We start from the raw sequence: 18,850 nt of genomic DNA, 5'->3' as shown, positions 1-18,850 counted from the left end.
CTACATCTGACACAGTTTCTATCTTTTCCTTTAGAATGTACCACATGTTTTGGGTTATTGATGAAGCCGTTGAGCTGGCTTTCGCTCATTATGGCTGACGTTGACATGATGACGAAGCAAACCAAAAAGGTTATTCAGATGAGACGAATGAACCCTTCGGTGAGTGCAACGTTCTTCGGTTACGTTCGGGTATTGCCTATAAAATCAGTGGGGCTATTGTACAAGCAACCTTTGTCATTCAAGGGAGAGAGCCAAACAGGGTAAGCCCCACTTGGCTGTGATTAGATAATACGTGGATTCAGAATACCGGCCACTGCGAAATGACAAAAATACGTTAGGAAAAACTTATTTCGCATTGCAGTAACGAATAAAATCCAGTGCCCTCCTTCTATAACAATCTGCGAGCAGCCTACGAGATAGATATTGAATAAAGTACTGATCCAGGCACACGTCGGTCATGGACTTCCTCAAGAACTAAAAGAAGCCACTGTGCTCTCAGTCAAGGTTTGCGGATTGAAATCTCCTTTCAGGCGGCCAATATTTCTTGAAGCGCGTAAGCGCAGTTTAGTTTAGATTTGCTGTTATTAAGACGAAATAATGTTTAACCTAAGTTTCTTGTTAATTCTTGGCATGCCAGTGTTCCTGCCTAATCCAGAGCTCTGTTTGCGGAGGCAGGAGATAGTGCTCCAGCGGCATGGGTACCTTTGTATTGTGTTTTTTTTTTCGCCTTTATTTTCTTTATTTGTGATAAAAAGTTGTACACGAACAGTTGGTTAGACCCATAGCCTTTACGACTAGTAATGGGTCCAAATGAAAAACAAGTACAATGTTACTGCAGACCTTGTACAGAAAAACTTCAAAATTAACACACACAATCAATTTATTCCGACAGTTTCGTTAAAATTAGTGTTTCAAAGATGCCGAAAATTATTTTTTCCTTAACTTCATTTGGTACTTCATTCCACACATGGGCTCCACTATATTCTAGGAGTCTCCGGCCGTACATATTATATTCGCAATTCCACACAGGCTTTGGCCGACGACGAGTCGCCTGCATGATAGGTTGTGAACGTGGACATTAACATAGTCCTTTATTGTTTCTTCAGCCTGCAAAGTTCCTCATTATTATTCTTTGAGGACACTTCGTGTCTAGCAAGAACGTATGCAACAATAGATGTATATTGTTAAAAAGGACACTCTGAAACATCAATAGGTGTCCTGGTTTAATATTAAGGCGAAATCCTTTTATGGCTGATGACTCGTCAGCGTGTCCGTCCATGCGTCCGTGAGAAGTGTCCCACTTAGCGGCATTCCGCGGGATTCCATTTGCCATTAATTGATTGATTAAAAACTATTTTCCACCGATTTCGGACGCCCCCTACTCCCCACTCCTGGCACGCAGGCCTGAGGAACGGGGGCTGGAACCTCCGCGACTAAGGACTGGCGAATATACATTGGTTATTCGCGGCCTAAGCCGCCAGGCGGACGGCTTTTTACTGGTCAGCGGGGACGTCGCTACGCCGCAGGGTTACCCAGGCTTCTCTACTTTTAATGTTGTCCCTAGCGCCCGGAGACTTTAGGCATTCCCAAAGTATGTGGTCGAGAATCCCCCTTGCTTCGCAGGCTCTAGATTTATCCTTTTTTCTCTCATCTATCTTGGTGTGAAACAACCAGACAGGGTTTATGAAATTTCCGGCTTGTAATCGCCGCCAGGCTATGGCCTCTTTATTATTTAAGCTAGGATCCGGTGGTGGCATCAGACGTCTTCTTAATCTATAATTTTCGATTATTTCTTTATAGGTTTGCAAACGTTCGTCCATCGTCTGGCAGTCGGGCGGCTGCGCGTTTGCCCGGAAGTAGAACTCTTGGGCTAAATCATGGGCTGCCTCGTTGCAGGGGACGGACGTCTGTGCTGGGACCCAAATTAGGGTGGTTTTGCGATCAATTTTAGCTACAGCTGTTAGAATTCGGGCGGCTTCTTGAGAAACCCTGCCTTTTCCATATTCCAGAGAGCAGTTTTACTGTCGCTAAAGATCCTGATGACGTCACTAGAAAAATAAAATTCCTGTCTCCAAAAGGATTGGAGCCTCGATCCGACAGATCCCCAGCCAAGCGCTTTAAGTAACTGCTCCATGCGCAGGATAGTGAAACGTACGTCATATTCTCCTCTTCTACCGTCATAATGATAGTAGTGGGATTCCGTGAGTGACAGATACAGCGTTTTTCCTTACCTGCAAACCAGTTTTAGAAAGCCGGCGAACCTTCAAGCGTTCAACAGAACGCTGGTTGTGTTCGACACGGAATGCGCGATGTACCGTGTGCAGCAGCAATGCTTAGGCTTTGCCATTTCTCCACTGCAGATTCGGCAGTGCTCTCGGAATTTTGTCGCGAAAGCTACATTGGCCGCGATGCAATGATTTCGCAGTGGCAACAATTTCCACCCTGTTTTCACCGCTCTCAATGCCGATGCCTGGCAACCACCTCCTAGCCATCTAGCGTGTATACAATCAGAGCATTTCGCCTTGTGTAAGACCAGCCACTAGCGCGCATGCGCGAAACCGGAGAGCATCAACACGTGCGCTGAGCATGACACCAGAGAGCATAGCAGCAGCAGAGAGAATGAGCGTACAAAGGCGAAGAGAGTAGCGGAGACGGTCGATAAGAGAATTAAGCCGTGCGCCGCACCGTTTGGCGTGCAGCCGGGGAAGTATGAGGGGTGGTAGCAGCTGGAGTGCGTAGCGGCGCTGCAGAAAAAGCGATTGTTTCGTGGGCGCCGCTGTTTGCAGCCATGGAAAGCGAATCGGAAAGACTTCAAAATGCCATGCTTAGGAATTGGAATAAAAACAGGCGAAGGCGACGAGCCGAAGAGTCCTAGCCAGGCAACCACACTAACCTGGACGTGCAATAAAGATTAACCAAGGCTAACCAAGCTATGTTTTCGCTACGCATATCCTGGCATAGCCGAGCTAAACCACACGCATTCTTTCTCTCTACTTTAGATATTTTGGCAAATACCTCAAAATAAGTTTGATATATCAGAATCAAACATTCCGTACATTTCCTAAAGTTCCTGAAAATCTGGCTTCGTGATGCGCGGCAGTGCGCAAGAAGCACCTCGATACACGATAAGGCGAAATTCTTGTTACCACAGCATATGTACGACCCGAAATGTTTTCCACGTGCCAGTACATTGAAAGCAAAATGCATTGCTTTTTTATTTCTTACTTTGATTTTTTCTATACCTCTTTTTTTTCATAGTTTCGCAAACCGGATATGCTCCAAAACCTTCTCGATGCGGAGTATGTGGAACACAAAAGGAGCGTAAGGAATGAAATTGACCCACGGGGTAAGATTTGACTTTTTATCTTATGAAAAAATACAAAGATAGATGTATATGTGTGAGCTGGGCATAGAATACGATTAGAATGTCGCTAAATCTAAACAAAATTGTGTTTATATATTGTCACGAAGACGGATTTATGGAAATCGGCAACAGGGGCCGAATCACAAAGTCAAGACAGGTTCACGGAAAACGGTAACACAAAGACACAGGCTCAAGAGTCCGCAGTCCTAGATAGCCGAAGCGCGCGAGAGCCTCTAACTTCGTCTATAAAGCGCTACCTCAAACCGTCAGGTGGCATTATTCCCCCCCCCCCCCCCCTAAAAAAAAAAGCACCGCAAGCTCACAGAAAAAAACTGATCCGGATGGCAAACACGAATTTCAGCGGGTGAAATACGGCTTCATGCGAAGCACATGCACTAGGTCAGGCGAGGACTGACGACTAGAACTCGGTACAGTGAGGACTGACGACTAGAACTCGGTACAGTTTCGTCTGGAATAACCTCGTACGTAACTTCTGAGAGGCGACGCAACACTCTGTAGGGTCCGAAGTAACGATTGAGAAGTTTTTCTGACAGGCTTGGGCGCCAGACAGGTGTCCACACCCAGACTTTTTCACCAGGCTGGAACACGACATAGTGATGTCGGTCGTTATATCGGCGTGCATCTATTGCTTGCTCTTTTGTAATGTGATTACTGGCGAGTTGGCGAGCTTTCTCAGCGTAGTTAGTGAATTCTTCTGCGTCAGCGGTAAGCCGCTGGTCGTTAGCCGCACATGGCAGCATAGCGTCGAGCATGGTCTGTACATCGCGTCCGTATACTAGGCGAAACGGAGTGAATCGAGTTGTCTCTTGGACGGCCGTGTTATATGCAAATATGACATAAGGCACTATCTCGTACAATGTTTTATGCCGCAAATCCACGTACATGGCGAGTATGTCCGCTATTGTTTTGTTTAGCCGCTCAGTAAAGCCATTAGACTGAGGATGGTAAGCAGTAGTCTTTCGGTGATGTGTCTGGCTTAGTTGGAAAATTTCAAGAAGACGCGCTGTAAATGCCTTGCCACGATCAGTGATGACGTATGAAGGGGCGCCATGGCGGAGGACTATCTGCGTCATGAAAAATTGTGCCACTTCGGAGGATGTTGCACGTGGCACCGCCATAGTTTCCGCGTAACGTGTCAGGTAATCTGTAGCCACGATAATCCACTTTTTGCCAGCTGACGATAGAGGAAAAGGGCCGAGAAAGTTCATACCAATTTGGTTGAATAGTAGTTGCGGTGCGGGAATAGGCTGCAGGAAACCCGCTGGCTTCAATGGCGGTGTCTTGCGTCGCTGGCACTCACGGCAACCTCTAACATATCGATGAACGGTGGCGGTACGTTTGGGCCAGTGGTAGGCCTGGCGCACTCTGGTAAGAGTGCGCGCAAAGCCCAAGTGTCCAGCGGTGGGTTCATCATGGCAAGCATAAAGGATTTCATCGCGGATATCTGCAGGGATGGCTAGAAGATAGGCTCGGTCACTGTTGCCGGCGCTTTTCTTGTCGAGGATCCCGTCGCGCGCACAGAACGATGGCAAGTCCTTAGCAAACAGTCGAGACACTGTAGAATTGAAACCCTCCAGATGATCGATCACAGTTTTGAGGTCTGGATCAGCCCGTTGCCGGGCCTTTAAATCAGATGAACTGATAATGCCAAGAAAATGGACGTCTTCATCCGTACTGTCATGGGCCAACTCCACGGGTGATCGAGACAGTGTGTCAGTATCTTCATGTTTACGTCCAGATTTATAAACGATAGAGTAATCAAATTCCTGCATACGAAGACTCCACCGTGCAAGACGTCCTGATGGGTCTCATAAATCATGATGGAGTGTCACAACTTTGAATTTACGGCCGTAGAGGTAAGGTCGGAATTTCATTGTGGCCCAAACGACGGCGAGACACTCCTTTACAGAAGTTGAATAGTTTGATTCTGCCCGAGAAAGGGTGCGGCTGGCATAATTGATCACTGTTTCCTCGCCTTGCTGGTGCTGGACCAGAACAGCACCCAGACCGACGTTGCTGGCGTCGGTGTGAATTTCGGTGGCAACGTCCTCATCGAAGTGTGCAAGAACGGGAGGGTTGTGCAGCCGTTGGCGCAGCTCGGTGAATGCCTCCTGCTGCTCGGAAGACCAGACAAATGGGACATATCACGTGTCAGGCGAGTCAAAGGTTCTGCAATCTATGCAAAATCGGCAATGAAACGGCGATAGTACGCGCACAGGCCCAAGAAACATCGGACTGCTTTCTTCGTGGTAGGGATGGGAAAATTAGCTACAGCGGCTGTTTTGTCAGGATCAGGCCGGACACCGTCACCGCTAACCACATGACCGATAAATTTCAGCTGCTGATATCCAAAGTGACATTTTTCCGGTTTGAGTGTCAAATCGGCCGAGCGAGAGTGTCCAATACCATTCGCAGCCGCTTAAGATGCTGGTCAAACGTTTCTGAAAGCACGATGACATCGTCCAAATAAACCAAACAGGTTTGCCATTTAATACCAGCAAGTACGGTGTCCATCATTCCTGGAACGTCGCTGGCCGAAAGGCAATACTTTAAATTCATATAAGCCATCGGGTGTCACAAAGACAGTCTTTTCCCGATCGTGCTCATCCACTTCTATATGCCAATAACCACTTTTTAAATCAATGGAGGAAAAGAACTTGGCATTGCGAAGTCGATCGAGCGAATCGTCAATACGGGGAAACGGATATACATTTTTTTTCGTGATGTCTATCAGTTTCCTGTAATCAACGCAGAAACGCAGCGTGCCATCCTTTTTCTTAAACAACACGACTGGCGACGACCACGGACTTTTAGACGGCTGAATAACATCATCATTAGGCATTTCCTGGACTTGTGTTCGAATTGCCTCATGTTCTTTTGCCGAATTACGGTACGGCTGCTGTCAAATAGGTCGGGCATCGTCAGACGTTAAGATGCGATGCCTGGTGATAGAAGTTTGCGGGACTTTCAATGATGAGGCAAAGCACGGGGCGTTGTCCAGCAGTAAGGCACGCAGGTCGCGTTGTTGACAGACAGAAAGGTCACTGCTAACATTGATGTGGTCTAGAACCCTAGGAGTATCAATAATGTCAGGCGCAAAACATTCAGAAACTTCGTTTACCAGTTCGCCGAAAGCGATGGCAGTAGAGCGATAGAGGTGGCGAGATTCATTCGTGAAGTTCGTGACGAGAAGCTCATATCGACCATTGCTGAGAATAATTAAGCTTCGAGCAGCTCAGATGCCATGAGAAAATAAACGCGAACGTTTGCCTTCAGCAATTATCGGCCCGTCACGAAGCCCTTCGCACACAACACTTACAGAAACGCTGGAGCGGGAAGGAACTGATACACACTCGGCTGAAACTCGTAGAGCGCACGTACGTTGGCCGTCGGTGGGGCTGGCAGCCGCTTTCTGCGTTGAGAACGAGACCGTTCGCTGTCGGAGATCGATGATGGCGCCATATTACAGCAGGAAATCCACACCGTGAATCAAATCACGAGAACATTCCCGGAGAACGACGCAGCTGACAAGAAACATTGACGTAAGAATCTGGATTCGAGCCGTGCACTGTCCAATAGGAGTAATTACATGCCCCCCATCCGTACATATCTGCGTGCTATATCATGGTGACATAACCTTCCTAAGATGCGCTGCCAGTTTCCCACTGAAAATCGAAAAGTCTGCTCCAGATGCACACAGAGATGCCCAGCGATAGCCGGTCTCTTGAACCAAATGCTGTCGTTTCAGCTCCCAAATCCATATCTGTTCTCATTGGGGGGACTTCTTTGTGCTGACATTTAGCGGCCCCGCCCACGGAGGTCACTCTACTCAGTTTTCCCGGTCGGGGCTTGGCGAGCAACCAGGCGGTGCTCGCGGGAAGTCACCAGTTGTCGAAGGGGATGGCCGACATGTGGATGGAGACCTGGATTGTCGGCACGCCATCCGGAGATTCTCTTGTGCGAGGTTGTCTCCAATGTCACGAGGTAGTTGATCGAACGTGCGTCTAGGTGCGTTGGTGTAAAAACCCTCCGGTCCGAGTTCCCGATAAGGGCACCACCCGAAAATGTGACCAGGTTCCTCACAGTGGTAGCAAAGGCGGCGGCTCCGAGGGGCCCGCCAGACGTCAGTTCGTCGAATGTTTGACCGCGGTGGCCGCAGGTACCGCGTTGGTTGCTGTACAGGAATGTATTGCGTTGGCTGCTGGACGGGCATGCTCTGGGTTGGTGGTAACGTAGACAACGGAGCTTGGACGGGAACTGGGCGTCGGAGAATGTCAGCGTACGTCGGACGAAAATAATCAGGAACAGGGGTACTTTGAGCTTCAGCAACATGCAGAGATGGCTGCGTGACTTGCTGAAACTCTTCGCGTATTATATGTGTGAGAGAATCACCCCTGGGTTGGAACGTGCCACAAACCTTCTGCAGTTCCTCACGTACAATTGCACGAATAAGATCTCGGAGGTGATCAGTATTGCTTACAGCAGCTGTAAGGGGCTCGGCAGCAGTCGTAGCGAGGATTGGGCTGTCGTAGACCGCCGAGCGCTGGTGTAGGATCTTTTCCATGATGACCGCCTCTGTTAAAAATGAGGTAACTGTAGTTGGTGGGCTACGTACAAGACCAACAAAAAGCTGTTCTTTAACCCCACACATCAGGTGGCGCAGCTTTCTGTCTTTAGACATGTTTGGATCCGCACGTCGAAAGAGTTTCGTCATGTCCTCAACATACATCATGACGGACTCGTTTGACATCTGTTTCCGACATTGTAGAGCACGTTCTGCTCATTCGCGCCTATCCAGGCTGACATACGCCTCTATGATAAGACGGCGGCAATGAGGCCATGATGTTAATGTGCCTTCTCGGTTCTCATACCATGTCAAAGCATGGTCTTCCAGGCAAAAAATGGCGTTCCGTAGCTTTAAGTTGTCGTCCCACTGATTAAAGGATGCGACTCGTTCGAACTGAGTTAGCCAATCCTCAACGTCTTCATGCGCTGTGCCATGGAACGATTTCGGCACTCGGGTGTTTTGAAGGTAAACAGGAGTACCTTGCATGACCGACGTCAACAACGAGCCTCCGGCCAGCCACGCAAAGCACTACGTCGGTCATGCAAGGCCCCGTGTTCGGGAGGAAGGCCCATGTTCCTCCGGCTGACGCGATGAATTGGTGTGTCCACTCGGTGTCGTTGGTTCACGTAGGGGTGTGCGACAGTGAGAGGACAATTACCCAGCGGCTCCACCAAAACTATCACGAAGACAGGGATTTGTGGGAATCAGCAACAGGGACAGACACACAGTCAAGACAGAGGTTGACGGAAAACGCTAACACAAAGACACAGGCTCGAGTCCACAGCCCTAGCTTCTTCTTCTTCTTCTTCTGCCTTGATATATGGCACATACCCACCAAGGGGGATTGGCCAGCGGCTCCACCAAAACTATCACGAAGACAGGGATTTGTGGGAATCAGCAACAGGCACAGACACACAGTCAAGACAGAGGTTGACGGAAAACGCTAACACAAAGACACAGGCTCGAGTCCACAGCCCTAGCTTCTTCTTCTTCTTCTTCTGCCTTGATATATGGCACATACCCACCAAGGGGGATTGGCCAGGGTTCAGTGTGGACTGCTAAATGTCCTACACAAACTGAATTAGTGTAATAAAGTAATTGACAACTAAACAAAACAAAAAGGTTTAAGATCACAAAAGTTATTGAATGAAAAAATATGAAGCAAAAATTTCTAGTTTTGTAAATTTGGAATGCAATTAGCAGGGGAATCTGTCCGTAGCTGTTATGTAGTTATGTAAGTACTGACAAATTTGAGGCAACGCAAATCCTTTCGCACTCGCACCGAAGGAGAGTAGAAGCGGGACCGATAGCGTAAATCCCAAGCGTGCAATTGGATTTTCTAAATGCACCCTCCTCTGATGTGAAAACCTTCGGCAAGCGAGAAGGAAGTGATCGATATTTTCAATTTCACCGCAAGCCTCACAAAGGTTTGTGGGGATGATCCCGCATCTACATAAATAAAGATTTAAGCGAGGAATCCTGCATCTCAGGAGAGTCATCGTAACCTCACACTGCCGTGATTTACATGCTCGAACTTTCCATGAGTATATGAGATGCTGGTATTCGGCTGTAGATAGCAAAGAATCATTGCATGTAGCGGCTAGGTATTGATATCGCTGGAAACGGGACATTCCAAAAATGGTGATATTAGGAATGGTACAAGAAACAGATGCATCAAGAGCTGATTTAGCCAGGAAATCTGCCGTTTCATTATGAAAAATACCGCTGTGTCCGGGGACCCAGATAAAGCGTATTTCTTTCACCCACCCCGGTATGAAATACTTTAGTGAGCGGATCAACTGAGCATCCCGTGCTGACTCCAGTGACAACAAAACAGAAAGAGAGTCTGATAGAAAAATTATTTTTGATTGACTGCAGGGAACTTTTAGTAGCGCTAGCCCAATTGCCATAAACTCTGCTAGAAATATCGGTGTGTAATCCGGGACACGCACCGAAAAACTCCAGGAAAGAGACTCCGAAAAAATTCCAATCGCAGCTTTGTGCGCAATCACAGGCGCATCAGTGGCAATTACAGCGTGATCAGAGAACTTTTCAAGGTGTTCACATAGGAGACTGGATATTAGATTTGAGGGCAAGTGCTTCACATTAGATGGAAATTTGGATCATAATTTATATCCACAAAGGACGTTGAGCAACCAATAGGACATGTAGAAGCAAGGTCCACACCAATGTTTGTTAAAATGCTCTGCGTATAAACAACCTGGGGCTTGCAGACCCTTGGCCACTGGTGAGTGAGAAAGATGGCAGGGTCTGACACAAAAATAGGTATAGCCACACCGGGAGTAGTCTCAAATGATCGCAAGAATGATCTGACAGTTAGAAGGTGGAAACGGGAGTTAAGGTCCGGAATGCGGGCCTCCAAGTACAGAACAGTGGTAGAGACTGACTGTGGAAGCCCTAGGCAGAGGCGCAGCGCCCGTCTTTCTAAAAGCAGCAAAGGATGCAGCTTATATTTTGGACACCCAGAAAAAAGAATGCAGCCGAATTCCAGAATCGGTCTCACATAGGCTTTGTACAAAAGTAGAAGAGTATCTCGACGCATAACAAATTTCTTGTTACTTATCCGTGGCAGCCTACCAAGGGCACGTTCACCTTTCCGAACATTAGACTTGATGTGAAGCCTCCAATCCATAGTGAGGTCTGGTTTGACAAAATTAAATTGGTTTTAAATGTGTCCAAAAGTAGTGTTCTGGTTTTTAAAACCGTAACCCGCTTATATGTTTCGTTAAACTACCGCTCAGATGTCATACCTCAAGTGGAATCTGTGCGGTATTTGCCTAAATACCGCACAGATTCCACTTCCTGTAGTGAACGATATAGGTCATGAATATCTTTTGGCGAGGCGAAGAATGCTATGTCATCTGCATATACATATACAGTGACATCAGGATGAACCGGAATATCGCACATTAATATATTAAAAAGGAGTGGGGAGAGCACAGAACCCTGAGGCACCCCTCTTGTCTGTGCATAGGTGTCTGAGGTTAATGTGCCATCAGTGCAAAAAATTCTCGTCCTTTCAAAAATTCCCTGATCCACGCATAAATGTAGAACTGAGGACGTAATAATGACGCGCGCGAGAGTCTCTAACTTCTTCGTCTTTAAAGCGCTACTTCAAACTGTCAGGTGGCAATATTCTGAAGTATAATTGTGCTTATATATTCTGAAATGGATGTTGGACATCGTAATAACATCCTGTTCCTCTCTCAATAAGATTCTAATTGCTATTTTAATTGTTTCCCTCTCATTGGTTGCATTATTATATGAATTAGGATTACTTCCCATACGGGTATGCATGAGACAACGAATATTGCAAAGTAAATATTATTCAACATCTGCTACATTAACCTTCTACAATGGCTCAATGTTGACAGAAATTAGGCTAATGGTATCAGTTGCAAATCTATTGAAGACCTGGGAGTGCCGTGGTCCCATTCGCAGAGGCGAATAGGATATTAAGGAAAATTGCGTAACATAAACGTTATTGCCACTTCCCGATCGATATATGGACTTCTCCAGGTTTAACAGCTCGCAGTAGCGCACTAAACCATCGCAGTTAGGCTTACAAGTAGCCAACCAACGAATTAAAGGGAAACCAAACTTTCGCGCCTATAATCATGGGCACCGGGAAGTTGGAGCTGGAATAGTCGCAGCTACACCTTTTATCAGGAATATGAACGCTTGCGCAAGGTTGGTCAATTTTTTTTTAAATACTCGCTATTAATGCCTCATGTAATCTCCGTCAGTAAGGACTGCAATTATTTCGTTCTTTCGCATGTTGACCCATTTGCCGATTGTGCTGAGCACTTGGTACATTTGATCAATCTGAGGTGCCTCATAATTAATCCAGCTCATTTGTCATTTATAGATAACTAATAAAAAGTAAACATTACATTTTAGACCTGTTATATATTATTCTCACAATAGTTTAGTGTATTTCTCAGCTATTCTTGACGATGGATTCCTATCTTTCTCAGGATTACAACCGATGAGGTACAACATTGTAATTAGAGGCAACACATTGTACTTCATGCAAAATGAGCACAACCTCTTGAGCAATACTTTATCTGTCTATGCCAAATTGACTTGCATAGATAATACAGAATATCTTATTACAATTTTATTTTGAGAAGAATTTATTCAACATTCTGTCGCAGCTGAAGAGGCCTAATTGCAGAGTAAACATTTGTTTTAGTTATTTCTCGCAAGAATGAGCTGTATTACGTGAAAGAAAATACTACGCTAATCGTGCACAAGACATCAGCCTTTCATTCATATAGCTGGACACTGCATGCCGGATCCCTCATTATTAAATAATCTTCAAACGGTATTAACCGATAGCGGGTATGCTGTGAGACCATGCATAGTTAGAACTTTGTTTATTTTTGCTTACAGTGGTTATTTTTAATTTCCAATAGGAATGGCAAACTCCAGGGAGCTGAACGTGGAAGAATTGATCACCAGCGCGGCTACGCTTTTTATCGCAGGGTGAGGTTTATAGCCCAGCTATGAATTAGTCATTACAGAACGACAAGTCGGGACACACAAAGTAAACAATTGTCTCAGTTAAGCGCCAAAGAAGACTTAGAAAGACGCAGTGTCTTAGTTAAGTAAAGATTAAGTGTAGGTAAATGTTTTGAGACCTAGCCTAGGTAACTTTTTTTTCGTAATTTTTATTAGTAAAGCTTGATAACTTGTTTTTTCGTAATTTTTATCAGTAAATCTTTCTTCCATTTCTTCGTAAAGTTGGTTGTATAGATCGTTTCAAGACGAGCCTAGAAAAGTATTCCCGCCAGGCTGCCAAACACGCAGGTTTATTTAGTGGTCTGAGGCTAAAAACAGCGAAATGCTAATGTCGCCACGTGAGCATATTTTTTAACGTGCTCCACAAAAATTCATTTTCTTTAATTGAGGCGGGCCACTGGTGTAGATTCGTTGTAGCATTTGCCTTTGCGGGCTACATATAAGGTCAGTAATAAAACGACGTAAATGAAACACTGGCAGATGTTCTTCTGATGGCAAGTTTTCAAAGGTGGTCCACAGAACAATATCTGCTCTTCACTGCAAGCATTATAATACAAAGAGCTAGTTGATCAGACTGTCCTCGAAAGAAACGTGTTTATTAGGCTGCAGATGTATGAACCACAATGTCTTGTTTGCAGTTCCAGGCCTAGCATGCTCTTAAAACATTCGGTTACTAGGAGCTGAACAGTAAGGCATGACGCTAATGATTAAGCAGGGCTATGATAGGGGCTGTGAAAAAACGTTAAAAACGTTTTCATGTTTTTTCAACCGTTTGTGTGTCCTAGAGCACTGAGAACCAACACGCTGATAATTACCCAGGTAGCACAGAATGTGGGGCCCCAGTAGGTCCGATGTAGGCGAGTGGGGCTGGGGCAACCATCATAAAACCTGCATCGGTCCCCGATGGGGCAAAAGTGGGCAAGCCCCATTTGGGCTTGCCCCTGCTCCTCCTGCATGGGTCCCATAGCGCCTTTTCTTGGGCTAATGCAGAGCACATTCCTGCATCCAGACCCCAAGGGTCCCTTGGCGGATATTTGAGGGCAATCCAACCTAGATGTGGGCTTTTTAAGGGAAAGCTCTCATAGACCTGAAATGAGGCCGCCCCCATTAAATCTTTGTGGGACCAACATCGGCCGTAGTGGGGCAAGAAAACGGACATACCCACATGCTGCCCCAATCGGCTCATTGTAGGTTACTTGAGGGCAGGTGAAATATGAATAAGGGCTCAATTTGGGCAAGCCCTCGTGAAGCCCAAATGAGGCAGCCTTAGCTAAACCGCTTTAGATCCCACATAGACTGTAATAGGGCTGGAAGGCGGGTGTGCCCGCATGGTACCAAAATCGGTCCTTTGTGGGGACTTTGAAGACCCGTACAACAGCAGGTGGGCGCTAGGTTCAAAAACAACATCCATCCAATTGGGGCTGCCCTCATAAATTTGCTTTATATCCCACGTGGGCCGTAATGGGGCTGGAAGGCGGGAGGGCCCACATGATACCAAAATTGGTCCCTTGTGGGGAATTTGAAGGCACGTGCAACAGCAAGTGAGCTTTAGGTTCAAAACCAACACCCAGCCCAATTGGGGCTGCCTACACAAAACCGCTGTAGGTCCCACATCGGCCGTAATGGGGCTGGAAGGCGTGCGTGCAATTGCGTAATCATTGTTTCTAACTTTTATTTGCATTATATGTTGCCCTAAATTACTATTATAGATGATTTGTATAACAGTTGTTGCCATGTTTAGTCGATTAGAAATTTACATGGCTTTAGTTCTCACGCTCATGCAAATTGCGCTACAAATACTAAAACAAACTGATTGCTAACTGTTGCCTCTTATGTGGTTGCTTTGGACAGCCTGCAACTCCCAGCACAATATTACTGCTCAGAACACACATCTCCATAGCCTGAACAAGATGTATATGAAGTCATTTCGGCTAGACGAATGTTATGAATTATTGTAAAATTTAATACTGCGGCTGTTTAGAAAGTGCAGACATGTATAAAATAATTACTTAATTATGTGCATAAATATTGATTGGGAAAACTTGGGCAAGGGCTTTCCCTCAATTTGCTGCGTCGGACCCGTATGAGAATAATGTGGGCAAGCCCAAGTGCGGCTAGCGCTAGAGAACCCGGATTGGTAATATGTCATTATCTGAGGGGCTAACTGAAATAGAAAAAAAAATGTTCCTCTAAAGCGGCTGCCCAAATCAGTCCAAAGTAGGACCATCGCGGGGAGTTGGCGGGATGTGCCCTTTTAACAACGCCGGAAAAATGTGGGCAGCCCCGCAAGGGCTGCCTGCATCGCGGCCCCTAGTGGGGCCAATTGGGGCTTTGTCGACAGCCCCGTTCGGGCCTACGTCGGCCCCTCTTGCAGCACCCACATTGAGCCCACCGGGGCTGTCCTGCATTGCCTACATCAGGCCCACCAGGGCCCATCCTTCATAGCCCACTTTGTGCTACCTGCGTACCTTCACCCAGGTTGCGCAGTGCTAAAGCTTGGTGCTGCTGAAGAGCATCTCTTGCAAGGGTCCCACCTGTAGCGGGCATATGCTTACAATTGTGAAATGATTAAACGAGCCAGTGTTCAGTGGGTAGCCAATGCATATTATGGAAGGTAGCATGAGTATATCCTCAGTGGCATGTCTGATGTCAACTCTGCATCTAAGCCCCAAATACTATACGACTCATTCCATACTATAGTATACCACACATACCATACCTTAACATAGAATAGCATAACATATAGACCAACATCGTGTTTACAGACTAAGGGGGCGCTCGCGAAGCCACACCAGACTGGGGGTGAAATGTTGGTTTAGCACCCTTAGGAACACATGGAAGTGAAATACTTAAAAAGCTTTCTAATTTCACAGGGCACCTATTATGTCGTCTTTTGGCAAAGAGCATCCATGAACATCATAGAACATACTGTGAAAGCAAGAAATGCCAGTTCAGAGAAGCAGCATTTTTAAATCACTACGAAACATATGGGGATGCGGTTTGGTAGGGCAAACATTAGGGGCACATGTAAACACAACTTACCGCACCATTTGTCTCGTCACACCGAGATAAGAGAGAGAAGAGGTGGGCGGGCGTTAAACATTGGCTAGAGTTTTGAAGAAATGTGTGACAAACTATGCTAGGTCGTTCTCTGTGTGTGTGTGGAGTGCGGGCAAAATGGCCGCGTGCGCAAAAGTGACATGTGGGAGCAGGCAGGGCATCTTGGTTGTCTGCTGCTGAGCGCTATTTGTTTATCTTGCATTGTTAGGACTGCCTTAAGCTTATATTTTCATATCAAGCCTGCCCGGCAGCATATCGGACAGCAGGAGAAGCTGTCGCTGTGGCAAGAGCACCCAGCGGACTACTTTTTCTGTGATATGCCAATTTTGCAATGAACAATTATCGAGTGACTTTAAAGTTGATTGCCTTTAAAATGACATAGCATAATTTGTCATACTTTTTCTTCAAAACATCCGCTAAGTTTTAACTATCTGCCGTCTTTATCGGTGCTCTCCGAAACCGTAAAATTATTTTGGTAAGTTTTCTTTGTGTTGCTATGAATGGTGCACCCGACTTGTATTCCATATTTTCGTCATCATCTTCATCATCATCAGCCTGACTATAACCATTGCAGGGCAAAGGCCTCTCCCATATTTTTCCACTTAAGCCGTTTCTGCGCTAGCTGCATCCACTTGACCCCTGCGAACTTCTTAACCTCATCCGCCCACCTAACTTTCTGCCGCCCACTGCTACGCTTTTCTTCCCTTGGAATCCAGTTTGTTACCCTAAGAGACCATTGGTTATCCTCTCTTCGCAGTCATGTCCTGCCCATGCCCATTTCTTCTTCCTCTTAATTTCCACTAGAATGTCGGTAACTTGAGTGAATTCTCTGACCAACTCTGCACGCTTCCTGTCGCTTAATGTTACCACTACCATTTTCGTTCCATAGCCCTCTGGGTTGTCCTCAACTTAAGTAGAACTCCCTTGGTTAGCCTCCACGTTTCAGCCCCATAGGTGAGTACAGGTAAGATGCAACTGTTATATACTTTCCTCTTTAGCGATACCGGTAAGCTGCTAGTCATAATCTGCGAGTGCTTGCCAAATGCGATCCATCCCAATCTTATTCTTCTTGTTCTTTCTTTTTCATGGTCCGGATCTGCGGTTACTACCTGTCCTCAGTAGACATAGTCGCCTACTACTTCCAGTACCTCGCTACCTAATGTAAACTGCTGTTCCTTCGCGAGGCTGTTGAACATTACTTTAGTGTTCTGCATATTGATTTTCAAGCATACCTTTCTACTTTTCCCTTTTATTTGCAGTTTATCCCCCGAGTTGCTTAGCAAGGCAATGTCATCAGCAAATCGCAGATTACTGAGGTATTCTCCATCTACCCTTCTCCCTAACTGTTCCCATTCCATGTCTCTGAATACTTCCTCTAAGCAAGCTGTGACTAGTACTGGGGAGATTGTGTATCCTTGCCTAACACCTTTCTTTATGGGAATGTTGTTACTTTCTTTGCACAGAACTATGGTTGCTGTGCAGCCACTATATATATTTTCCAGCACTTTCACGTACGGCTCGTCTACCCCCTGATTTCGCAATGCCTGCATCACCGCCGCGGTTTCAACTGAGTGAACTGCTTTTTTGTAATCAATGAAAGCTATTTATAAGGGCTGGTTATATTCCGAGCATTTTTCTATCACCTGATTGATGGTATGGATATGATCGATAGTAGAGTACCGTTTCCGAAAACCTGCTTCATCCTTTGCTTGATTGCAGTCTAAGGTTGTCCTGATTCTATTAGCGAATACCTTAGTAGATATCTTATATGTAACAGACAGTAAGCTGATTGGTCTGTAATTTTTAAGGTATTTAGGGTCCCCTTTCTAATGAATGAGGATAATGTTTGCATTCTCCCATGGTTTCGGTACCGTGGATGACACCAGGCACTGCGTATACAGTGTGGCCAGTATTTCTAACACGATATCCCACCCGTCCTTCAGCAAATCTGTAGTTATCTGATCCTCCCCAGCTGATTTCCCCCTTTTCATAGTTTCTAACGCTTTCTCGACCTCGTCCTTCGTCACTGGTGGAACGTCTGACTGTTTTTCTCTACCGCCAATCTCGTTACGGTCCTGACTTCTTTGGCTACTGTAGAGATCTGTATAGAACTGCTCGGCTACTTTGACTATCTTGTCCATATTCGTGACGACATTGCCCGCCTTGTTCCTTATCGCATATATCTGGTTTTTGCCTATGCCCAATTTCTTCTTTACCGCTTTAGGGCTTCCCCGTTCTTTACAGCATGCTCAATTTTCTCCGTGTTATTCTTCCTTATATCGGCCATCTTGCGCTTATTCATTAGGTTTGATATCTCGGCCGGTTGAATCTAGTTTGTTGGATTGGAAGCTTTCATACTCTGGCGTTTCTTAATCAAAACTTTCATCTCCTTAGACAGCTTGCCGGCATCCTCTCTAACTATCCTACCGCCTATTTCTACCGCACATTCAGTAATGATATCTCTGAAATAATTGTTCATTGCTTCTAGGGTAATGTCGCCATCCTCGTTTAGAGCTGAATATCTATTCTGTAGCGAGATCCTGAACTCTTCTGCCCTCCCCCTCACTGCTAATTCGTTGATGGGTTTCTTTCTTACTAATCTGTTGCGTTCTTTCTTCAGATTTAGGCTAATTCGGGACATCATCATCCTGTAGTCACCGCATCGCACTTTCCCGATTACCGCTACATCTTGCATAATGTTGGGGGTTGAACACATTCTGAAGTCGATTTCATTTTTAGTCTCTCCGTTAGGACTTCTCCATGTCCATTTCCGGTTATTCCGTTTGCTGAAGAAGGTATTCATGATTCGCAAGTTATTGCGCTCTGCAAACTCAACTAGTAACTCCCCCCTGCTATTCCTAGAACCAAAGCCATAGTCACCTACTGCTTGGTCTCCTGCCTGCTTTTTCCCTACCTTGGCATTGAAGTCGCCCATTAGTGCAGTATACTGCGTCTTTACTTTTCGCATTGCCAATTCTACATCTTCGTAGAAGCTTTCAACTGCCTGGTCATCATAACTGCATGGAGGTGCATAGGCCAGTACAACCTTCAGTTTGTATCGCTTATTAGGCCTAATTATGATGCCTTCCACCCTCTCATTAACACTATAGAGTTCGTCTATATTACCCGCTATATACTTATTGACAAGGAAACCTACTCCTAGTTGTCGCCTCTCTGGTAAACCTGGATAACACAGTACATGCCCATCCTTTAGTGCAGTATATGCCTCATTCGGCCTCCTAACCTCACTAAGCCCTTAGGTATCCCATTTCATACTCTCTAATTCCTCTAAC

General features: G+C 45.9%; 1 protein-coding gene across 1 annotated transcript in view; it reads left to right on the top strand.

The window, feature by feature from the left end:
- The window catches only part of LOC146209762 (cytochrome P450 3A14-like), a 133,030-nt gene that overhangs the window by 58,263 nt on the left and 55,917 nt on the right, over positions 1–18,850 (top strand). Inside the window, exons 7-9 of the mRNA XM_084587452.1 lie at positions 35–159; positions 3,259–3,346; positions 12,392–12,461. Of these exons, the coding sequence (XP_084443578.1) occupies positions 35–159; positions 3,259–3,346; positions 12,392–12,461 (283 nt within the window). The remainder of the gene's footprint in view (positions 1–34; positions 160–3,258; positions 3,347–12,391; positions 12,462–18,850) is intronic.

This window comes from Amblyomma maculatum, chromosome 1 (genome assembly GCF_055883805.1).
Source record: "Amblyomma maculatum isolate TAMU_Amacu chromosome 1, ASM5588380v1, whole genome shotgun sequence".
NCBI lineage: Eukaryota > Metazoa > Arthropoda > Arachnida > Ixodida > Ixodidae > Amblyomma > Amblyomma maculatum.
The sequence above is the reverse complement of the archived record's forward strand: the minus strand, read 5'-3'. Positions and strand labels throughout refer to the sequence as shown.